Source organism: Dendropsophus ebraccatus, chromosome 7, assembly GCF_027789765.1.
Source record: "Dendropsophus ebraccatus isolate aDenEbr1 chromosome 7, aDenEbr1.pat, whole genome shotgun sequence".
NCBI classification, from domain to species: Eukaryota; Metazoa; Chordata; class Amphibia; order Anura; family Hylidae; genus Dendropsophus; species Dendropsophus ebraccatus.
The window spans coordinates 39073586-39084830 of NC_091460.1; the positions used below are offsets into that span (position 1 = coordinate 39073586).

General features: G+C 43.7%; 1 protein-coding gene across 1 annotated transcript in view; it reads right to left on the bottom strand.

The window, feature by feature from the left end:
* The window catches only part of CPZ (carboxypeptidase Z), a 62989-nt gene extending 52023 nt beyond the window's left edge, over window positions 1-10966 (bottom strand). The window contains exon 1 of the mRNA XM_069977359.1: window positions 10599-10966. Within this exon, the coding sequence (XP_069833460.1) occupies window positions 10599-10731 (133 nt within the window). The 5' untranslated portion in view covers window positions 10732-10966. The remainder of the gene's footprint in view (window positions 1-10598) is intronic.
* Window positions 10967-11245: the final 279 nt, after the last annotated feature.

The window sequence follows — 11245 nt, forward strand, 5'->3', positions numbered from 1 at the left end:
TTCCCTACAAATCAATGCTTAACCTCTTCAAGAAGCATGAAATCTGACTGGGGATAATCCATCAGGACAGAATCTTCCTTCTTCTTTATCCTTTCTAGCATTGTATCAGTAGTCCCAGCCCCCCACATTGCAGAGCCTGTACTCAGGGCAACTTTAACCATAGTCTAGTTGGTGCATTTGCACCTCGCCCACTATTGACAGGGGCCCCCTGCATCAACCAAACCCAAGTTAGATGGGCTGTCTCTCTGCCAAAGCGCCCCTGGCTGCCCGCATCCCGCAGTGTACCCTGCAGTGTATCCTGCAGAGATGTGCTCTGGTAAGGACTCAGGGGGCTGGGGGCGGGTAGTTTGAATGGCTGGGGGACTGTAATTGTGTGTATGGCTGGAGGTGGAAGTAGTAGTTGTGTGTATTACTGGGGGGAGGCCGTAAGGTATGTCACCTTAAAGGGGTCTCAGCAGAAGCCCTGGGGTGGGGTTGGGGGGGCGCAAAATAAAAGGTTTTGCACAGGGCACCATCTACCCTAGTTAACCTAGTACCCAAAGCCCTAGTTACAACCATAAAATTAGGTTTTGGGGCACCGTGGTGGTTTGGGGGGAGGGCACTTTTGTATTACTATCCTATGTGGTCAGTAATCATAAGACAAAATACGTATTCTTCCTTTTTATTCACACAAGGCTTATGGATGACATTTTCAGCTGAATGATATATGGCGGCATATGTCAAGGCCTTGCGTGTTTTTCGTGGTGTATGCACCAAATATAGCTAAGCTCTCTGAGTGCCCAGGGCAGGGGTGTCACAACCACTTGTTCAACAACACTCAGCAGTCTAGCTTAACTTTGTACAATTGTTCAAGCTCTTGTACAGATCTAATTATGTTAACTACAGTATAACCCATTATTTGCACACACCATTTCTCACAATGGCCAATCAACAGTACCTCAAGACCCTATGCAACAATACATTGCTTAGCAAACTACTGGAACCTTCAGTATTAGGAAATTTCCTCAATAAACTCATTTTTAAATTATTCCCCCCCAAGTCGTGAACTATATAACAAGGTGCAAACAGGTTAAGAGGTTAAGAAGTATTATTAGTGCAGAGAGGCCATTCACATTCCATATGATGGACCATGAAGCAAGTCTGGACATTGCTCCATTTACCTGGACAAAGGGTGGAACCCGAACCCATCAAGGCTTGCAAATATCCATCATTGTGGCTGCTTTACGACAGCCCCATCCCCTAATCTTGGGATCTGGTAGCTGCTCCATTTCTGAATGAATCTCTGCATTCCAGCATACTGTATCTCCAATTTATAACTGAGTAAAAATACCAACTGTGAACACGACAGGGTCACTAAACTCTGCTATACCCCCAGGCTATGCTTAGCTAAAAGGAATGAGGTCTGGGATAATCCATCACAGAGAAGAAAGAAAGTCTATCTCTAGAGAAATCTTGAATTCGGGTCAAGACGTCACATTTAAAAGCTTATAAAGTGTTTTCTAAGTGACCTGACACTGGGGAGAGGATGGATTGCTACAGTATAGAGTGTTTGTAATATCCATACTAGTGAGTTATTATTTATTTATTTATATGTAAGTTTATTTAACTATTTTTTGGGGGCTTCAGGGGTGGTCTTAGGGCCCGTTCACACTGACCAAAAGAGGTGAATTCAGCATGGAAAGTGTACCGCCCCTAATCAGCACTCGTCGAATTCTGCGTGAAATTCTCATATATTCCGCACGGAAATGTGGGAGACACAGAAAATGTGTTGCAAAGTTGTTGTTTCACACAGAAATTCCGCTTGTATTCCGCGCGAATGCCACGCTGAAAATAAGGGCCCTATTCCACCGGACGATTTTCGTTCAGTTTATCGTTAAATCGTTCAAATCTAAACGATAATCGTTCGGTTGAAATGCAGTTAACGATTAACGACTGAACGAGAAATCGTTGATCGCTTTATAGGACCTGGACCTATTTTTATCGTTGCTCGTTCGCAAAACGTTCGCATTGAATAAGACGTCGTTCGGTCGTTCGCAGTAGATACTAACAAAATAGCGAAGAAAAAACGATCGCAAATACGATCATAAGTAACAATTATCGTTCCATGGAAATGAGTGAATGTTTTCAGGTCTTTCGCAATAGCGGTCGTTTGAGATCGTTAATCGTTAACGATTATGCGAAGAATAATTGTCCGGTGGAATAGGGCCCTAAGAAAATCAAAGCCCCATTCTGCAGTGTGAACTTCAGAGCGGAATTTCTATTCAACACAATAGAAATTGGCTCTGCAGCTATTTTAATGGCAGAATTTTCAGCCCAGATTCAGCTCTGAAATTCTGTTGCTTTTGCTCAGTGTGAATGGGCCCTTAGAGCACATTAACTATCTCCAAATAAGGGGGTGCATCACCTGATGTAAAATAAGCCAACCAAGAGGTGACATAAAGTGAGACTATAAAGATTTAGATCCTGTGTGGGTGTTATTTAGACAACATACGGCAATGTTATTTGGGCACCAACCTGTATGATGGTGAAAATAAGGCACTGTATGTTATAGTTACTTTACACTGTACAATATATCATACAGCTATGTTCACACAACATCAAAAAAAGAGAAAAGGCGTCCACTTTTTCTATTTAAAAAGACGTCCTTTATTGCTGCAATTTAATTGACTTCAATGCAGTGCATTGAAGTCAATGGAATGACGGACGTTCAATGCACACAGTGTATAAAATAACGGACGTTGTCTGCGCGGAGGTCAGGATAATGATCATGACAATTATTTTCTGACGTCTTTTGCAAACAGCAGACTTTTTTTTAGTTGGTCACAGACAGTTTTCCTTTTTTTCACCGTCCTTTCACCGTTTTTACTACTAAATTCTATGGACTTTTCAGTTATAGACACAGCCAAAGGCCAATCAGTCCACCTGACCCAGAATAATGTACCAGCAGCTTACATTGCACTGATGGGCGGACAAACAGCGAAATTATGGAAATCATTTTTTCTTTTAAAAAACAGAGAGGGGGAAAACGTTGTGTAAACATAGCCTACAAATGGTGTTAGAGAAATAATAGCTGTTTACACAATGTAAAGTGGGCCGGTGGATGGTTAAGTGAATGGTTAATTGACGGTTCCCTGCAAATCAATAGTAAAAAATGAACATTTCTGAAGCCGATACAGGGGCAAGAACATCCTGATTGCAGCCACTTCTATGCGCTAACTACCACTGTAGTGCAGTCAGGGCCGGCGTCAGCACCCGGCTAAGTAGGGCAAATGCCGGGGCCCCCAGCTCCTCTAGGGGCCCACTCCCGTTTGTTACTACATTTTTTTTGTTAGTAAAAAAGAAAAAAAAGTGTAGTAACAAAGAGGACTGGGCCCCTAGAGGCCGCATGTGACAGTTAGGGGCCCGCCGATCCATACTGGGGCCCCCGAGCACCTGTCTTCCTTCACAAATCTTCCCTACAGCCGAGTAGGAAAGAGGACCTTTGAGTCTGAAGGACTTTTGATGATGTCACGGGTCATGTGATCGGACACATGACCTGAGGGCAGCAGGTAGGCTCTGCAAACTAAGTGTCCTGTATGTGCTGGTTCTTCTACTTGTTTTGTGTATAGAGGTCCTGCTGTAATATATCTATATCTATTACAGCAGGATATATATATATATATATATATATATATATATTACAGCAGGACCTCTATACACAAAACAACTAGATATCTGTATCTATCTATCTATCTATCTATCTATCTATCTATTTCCCTATCTCCTATCTATCTATCTATCTATCTATCTATCTATCTATCTATCTATCTCCTATCTATCTATCTATCTATCTATCTATCTATCTATCTATCTCCTATCTATCTATCTCCTGTCTATCTATCTATCTATCTATCTATCTATCTATCTATCTATCCATCTATCTATCTATTATCTATCTATCTATCCATCTATCTATCTATCTCCTATCTATCTATCTTCTATCTATTATCTATCTATCTATCTATCTATCTATCTATCTATCTATCTATCTATCTCCTATCTATCTATTATCTATCTCCTATCTATCTATCTATCTATCTATCTATCTATCTATCTATCTATCTATCTATCTCCTATCTATCTATCTATCTATCTATCTATCTATCTATCTATCTATTTCCCTATCTCCTATCTATCATATGAACATGGTGAGACCTCTAGTTCTCCTATATTCAGGCCCTGCAGTGATATACAGTGTGTGTGTGTGTGTGTATATATATATATATATATATACACACACTGTATATCACTGCAGGGCCTGAATATAGGAGAACTAGAGGTCTCACCATGTTCATATTATAAATAAATATATATATATATATATATATATATATATATATAATGCTGGTGCTGCTAGTTCTCTAGTATACAGCTCCTGCTCTGTGTGTGTGTATGTATATACACAAACACACACAGAAGGAGCTGTATACTAGAGAACTAGCAGCACCAGCATGATATATATATATAATCCTGTGACTGGGTCTGACTCCTCTAGAGTCCTGACTACTGCAGAGATCAGGAGATACAGGAGGAGAAAGATATGCAGCAGCCGCATGTTTCTTCTGCTGCAAATCTTTCCTCGCCTGTCTCTCCATGATTTGCTCCTCAAAGGGGCCCGCCGAGGCTCTGTCGCCCAAGGGCCCACAAAAAGCTGGAGCCGGCCCTGAGTGCAGTGTATGGCTGTGTTCACACATTGTATTTCTGTCTGTCTTTTTTCTACTAAAACCAGTAGTGGAACTGACAGGGAAAAATTATAATGGAAAGAGTTGCACAGTCTCTGTTTTTTAAAGCCACTCCTTGTTGTGGTTGAAAAAATACTGACCAAAAGACTGATTGAACATAGCCTATTGTGTATGTCAGCATTAAGCTGACAGGCAATCTACACAGCCATGTCTCTGGCATAACTGTGTAGTGGTATAACTATGGCAGGCCTGGGGGCCTTCAGAAGGCAAGCAGGACTTACATGGTTATCAATCGGAAGTCAGAACATGCCGCTGGTTTTCCAATGGGTAAGTATTACCCATCCTGACACCACCAAAACCCGTTACATGCAGTGGTCATGATGTGACAGGTGCATGTGATGGGTTAAACTAGCCGGAGCAGAGGATTCTCTACTCTAGGTAGTTACAGCAGGAAATCAGCTGTCAAACTGACAGCTAATCTCCTGCGATGCCAGCGCAGGAGGGTGGCAGATCCTTATTAAATTTATGTTAAATAAATAGAGACATATCAAAAGTTGTTAACAATTGGGGTCTCAGTGTTCAGGTCAGAGCCATTTCTTACACCGGGCGGGCCGTGCAACGGCATGGGGCACCGACAGCTAGGGGGCGCTGGTGGCACCCCCGGGACCTCACACAGCCTGGGTTGGATAGCGCACCACGTGCCCCCACGCCCAGACTGTCACCCGGCCGCCCGCCCCCGGTCTGCATTTATCTCAGTTACCCGGCCCGCTGCGACTTGCCCCAGCTGCCCTGCGCCTCACCTACTGCCTGCACGCGCTCCTCCTATCCAATCAGCGCAGGTCGGGTGCGTGGGGCCGCTGCGGCCGGCCGTGGGGCACGCATTGATTGGCTACGTGCACCATGGCCGGCCGCAGCGGCCCCGCGCTCCTGCCCTGCACTGGTTGGATTTGAAGAACATGTCGATTTGTCGGGCGGGCAGTAGGTAAAGCGCTAATACCACTGCAGCACTCATCATGCTGACGCAGGTCGGAGGAGAAGGCAGCCATCTGATAAGTGGGGTACTGTGAGTGTGTGTGTATTGGGGGTCGGGGGGGATAGTGTGTGTATGAGGGGTCAGGGGGGATAGTGTGTGTGTGTGGGGGGGGGGTGAGGGGTGATAGTGTGTGGAGGAGGGGCGGTCAGGGGAGATAGTGTGTGGAGGAGGGGGGGTCAAATGGCATGGTGTGTATGTGGGGAGGGTCAGGTGGGGTAGTGTGTGTTGGGATGGTGGTCAGGTTAATTGCAGGCAGGAGGGGAACCTTATTAATATAGTGGGTACAGCAGGCGCATTAATACTATATAGGAGGCACAGCAGAGGAGGCATTATTACTATATGGAGAGTACAGCAGGCGCATTATTACTATATTGGATGCACAGCAGGGGACATTATTACTATATGGGGGCACATCAGGGGCATTACTACTATTTGGAAGGCACACTGGGGGCATTATTACTATATGGGCGCACAGCAGGAGACATTATTACTATATGGTAGCACAGCAGTGAGCATTGTTACTATATGGCAGCACAGCAGGGGATCCTATATACATAGCTACTGACGTGACACAAAAAAGTGGAAGTTGTTGTAAAAGTGTGGAGCCTAAAATGTTTGTCTGGCAGGTTCAGAAGAGACGAATTGTAGCTGGAACAAAACATCATGGTGGTCTGGGACAGATGAAGAGGAAAAGGAAAGTGACGCCTCAAATCAAAGAAGACGTCACCTGTGAGTTACTGAATGACTTTTGAAGGGTTAGGTAACTATGCCACAATACACACACTGCTTCTTTCTAGCGACAATCCAAACAAATCGTTTGGGAAGGGGGGGGGGCTTTTATCAAGATTCGCCCTGTAGTCAAAATTACCTAGAAACGGCCCTGGTTCAGGTCATGACCAATGAGGAGAGTATCAGGAGTGAACCACTTCCAATGCATGTCTATGGGGCCATCTAGGTCTCACACACAGAGTGGGAAGAGGTGCCGATGGCAAATATAAACCCTATTCATTCCTATAAATCGATGCACATGGTCTTTTTTTTCTAGGTTCCGTATATGTTTTAGAAGTCCTGTCCATATAAAAAAGGCATGAACTTATACGGTTGAAATTTCCAGAACTGACTCACCCATAGATGTCAATTGGTTCATTTACAGATGGTTTTTAATTTAATTCTATGTTCACTTCATTTGTACTGCCATGATTTTCCGATTTTGCGAGTGCTGTGACTTTTTATGCAGGGACACTCATTGCCTGTCTTCCCAGTTCCACAATGCCCAAGGTGTGGATCTTTAATTTCTGTACTCCACAAGGCCCAGCCTGAAGCCATAAAGGGCCCTAGTCCACAACTATGGATCATTAGTGTCCACCTTCTCCTAAAAGCTTCAGTTTCTCCTTTTTTCTTTATACTTTTGTAATCAGGTGAGGACTAGGACGAAATACCCAGATAAAATATATTCTCCACAAGGGCAGAAGAACCAAAGTGACCCTTGATTTAGGCCTTGCTACACCTACTCTTGAGGCCCTGTAACATGGGCCAATTATCGGCAACAAGTGTTTCTAGTTTTCCCCTCAACTAGCCGATAATCGACCCATGTAAAGGTGCCAGCGATCGGCCGATGAGCAAGAAAACGCCCCCTTCTCAGCTGATTACATTTTGGCAGTAATGGTTATCATTAACAGCCGATAACAATGATATTAATGGCCGCAGAAACAATACAGCAATCGGTTGTGCCTTGTAAAGCAATCGGTGCTCTTCTATGTCCATACATGGCCTCATATCAACCCATGTGAAAGGACCTTTATCCTTAAGCAAAGGTAACGTAGAACACTAACACATCCTGTTAGTGCGAGTTAAACGGGTAGTGTCATGAAGCAAAGAAAGTATAATCAAATGTGTACCACATACAGTACAGTACTGTATATGTAAAGGAGGACAAATGTGCTGTTTTTAGTTTAGTTGTCTCTTTTCCCCCTGGTTTCCTCTCTGAACTGTGACCCTGCGGTTGCTATGCAATGAGGCAGACACTTTCCCACCATTCCCCTTGCTTGAATGTGGAGTGAAAAGCAACTACCAATCAACAGGATTGGAAATAAGAGTCCGATTGTGAGTGGTCTGACCAGTAGAACCCCCTCATCCTCACAAATGTCTATGGGAGCACAGCGTTTGGCTATCTCTGGCACACGAGCAGCCTCATCCACGACCTGCTGCTCCACAAGAGACTCCAGTCCTCATTGCTAAAATCCTTAAAGGGAACCTGTCACCCCTCGTGCCGGGGTGAAGGCCACCCAACTCCCTGCCCCGGATACTTACCCCATCTCGCCAAGTCCCGCTCCTGGAGCCAGTCCCGGGACGGAGATATTACTGTCGGAAGCCCGGCACGCATGCTGCGTAGATGAGTCCGAGCCGTCATTCTCTATGGCCATCGGACTGATCTACGCAGCGCGCGCCGGGCTTCCGACAAGGATATCTCCGTCCCGAGACCGGCTCCAGGAGCGAGATGGGGTAAGTATCCGGGGCTCTAGCAGGGGGTCAGGCGGCCTTCACCCTGGCACAGGGGGTGACAGGTTTCCTTTAAGTGCCATGGGTTGGACCCCACAATCACACACTTATCCTCTATCCAAAAAAGCTGGCATACCACTTTAACAATCAATTCGCGAATATTATCAGATCCCGCCATTTTTTGTTGGGCATAGAAAAAGTCTAAGGCTAGGTGCACACACAGTAAAATCAATAGGACTAAATAGGATTGCAATTTTGAAAAAAAAAATTATGTATGAACAGATGAAGAAGAATGGAGGTTGTAAATAATGGGGGAGATTTATCAAACATGGTTTAAGGGTACAAACACACACAGCAGATACGCAGCAGATTTGGTGGTGCAGATTTTATGCTGTGTTCAGTTATTTAGATCTAATCTGCTGCGTATCTGCTGCGTATTTGCTGCGTATCGCAGCAGTAAATACGCAGCGTATATGCCGTGTGTGTTTGTACCCTAAAGTGAACTGGCTCAGTTGCCCCTAGCAACCAATCAGATTCCACCTTTCATTCTTCACAGACTATTTTGAAAATGAAAGGTGGAATCTGATTGGTTGCTAGGGGCAACTGAGCCAGTTTCACTTTACACCATGTTTGATAAATCTCCCCCAATGAGTGTATGTATTATTTGGACGGCTCTGATTATAAGGTGTGTGCACTCCTAGCCAAGTTCTCATTCAATTAAGCACATTATTAGGGCCTATTCACTCTGAGCAAAACAGACAGAAATTCCAGAGTCCCCAACATGTCCACGTCCTCACAAGACATCAAATTGAGACAGTGAGGCAGGTGGGACACTGAGCGGAGCGCATGGCGCGGGGTCCACTCGGAACTTCCACCTGTTTTGCTCAGTGTGAACATTACCCTTATTTTACAGTGTGTGAATGTAGTAAAATGGTGATTGGAGTCTCCCATGACAGATATCAGGATAAGGCTAGGTTCACACTGCATTTTTTCTGTTAATTTAACACCTACGATAAAGGGGGGGGGGAGCACTAGTGCGGACCTGAATTTGCGTTACGGATCGTTATCTTCTATGTACAGGTCCATGAAGCATGGAGCACTACTGATGCACGTTCGTAGTGCAGTCCACATACACAGGCTTCAGGCTACTTTCCCACATTTCTATTTTTTTTTTCAGGACTGTATATTTTGTCTGCAATCATCCGCAATCTTCATCCGCGATCACAAAAAAAAATACATCCGTAATACATCCATAATTCATATTTTTTTGTGGATCCATAAAAAGTGAAATGTCCCTTGTTCAAATATCCAGGAGGAGCTACACCTGTGACATCAAAATTACAGATCGGTATTGTGTGGACGTTACAGATGATACTTCCGTAACGCCCGCAAATTATAGACGCTTCTATAGACTTCCATGGAACAATCCATTCCATAATTACGGTCCGTACTGGGGGTTGCCAGTAATTTTTTGCGGCATGCATTGCAGACTTTTATGAATCTGTAAAATTATGGGTGTGAGAATAGCCTTATAGGAACGAATTGGTCCTTACTTTTGTTAGTATTTGCGGTTCTGCAGTTACGGACAAAAGTACATAATGTGTAAATGTAGCCTTAGGGTGGTATAACAACCACCATGACAAACTATCTTAAATCAATCACCCTATTACACATGACGATAATTGTTACTTACGGTCGTTCTTGCGCTCGTCATTTTCTGGCCGATAGACCAGGGAACGACCAAACGACACCGAATGAAGTTCGAACGATTTGTGAACTATCGACATCAACGATCATCGATTTCTTGGTCGTTTAATCGTTGCCCGCTATTACACTAAACGATTATCCTTTAAATACAAACAATCTAACGATTTTTTGAATGATAATCGTCCCGTGTAATACGGCCCTTAGACTATGTTCACATTTACATTTTTTGAGGCAAAAATATGGGCGTTTTTTTTTTCTCAATAAATATTGTGTGAACATAGCCCAAACTGGAATCAGACATGTTGGATATAAACATGCCCCATCCTGTATTCCCATGGGAGATAACGCACTACCAGTGGTGTCCTTCTCTTCCTAATAAAATATACATGCACAACTTGTTGAAACACTGATAAAAAGTTTACATTGAAGCAATTCACGCATATACAGTATAATGGGATGGATAGATCAATTGATTGATAAATAGATAATAGATAGATAGATAGATAGATAGATAGATAGATAGATAGATAGATAGATAGACAATAGATAGACTATACATTAAGTAACAATGTGTACAAACTAGTGAAACAGCAAAAACAATGAAGTGCAGGATGAGTAATATCTTTTTGTATTCTTACCCAAGGCTCGGTCTCCAGGGAGGCAGCTGGGGGAGCAGTGCACAACCCCCACACTGATGATGAGCAATCCTCCAAGCAGGGGATACCTGTATCCTGCCATTGTCAGCAGGCAGAGAGCAGACTGATGTGGCATAGGCAGCAGCCGAGAACTCTCCACCACTTCTGAGAGTCTGGGCTGTATCAAGACACTTTTTTTTTTTTCTTTCTTTCTTACTTTCCAGGCAGCCAAATTGCTCACGTGTTGAATGAATACGTCCCCGGGGTCATGTTACATTGGATGTTGTAGGGATATTCAGATTTACTAGGAGCAGGCTGCAGATCCCTCAGTCAGTCTGCTAGATAATAAGTTTTCTCTTTTACATGGGGGATCTTAATTCCAGGCTCTTTCGTGGGTATTTAGAGGCCTGGGTTTATTAAGAATTATAGAGTTAAGCAGGCAGATTTGTTTTCTGTCTTTGAGAGGATACATATGTCTCTAAGTGTTCCCATGCATTGGTTGCTCAAGAGTAGAATACTCCGAGTGTATGACTAGTAACCACGCTACCACAAAAATGCACACAAATTCTTGTTATGTGCACAGCCGAGCTCAGGGGAGTCTGTAAAGCGTTGGCAACAGCTCATTTATAAGAGAATATAAAGGTAAAATC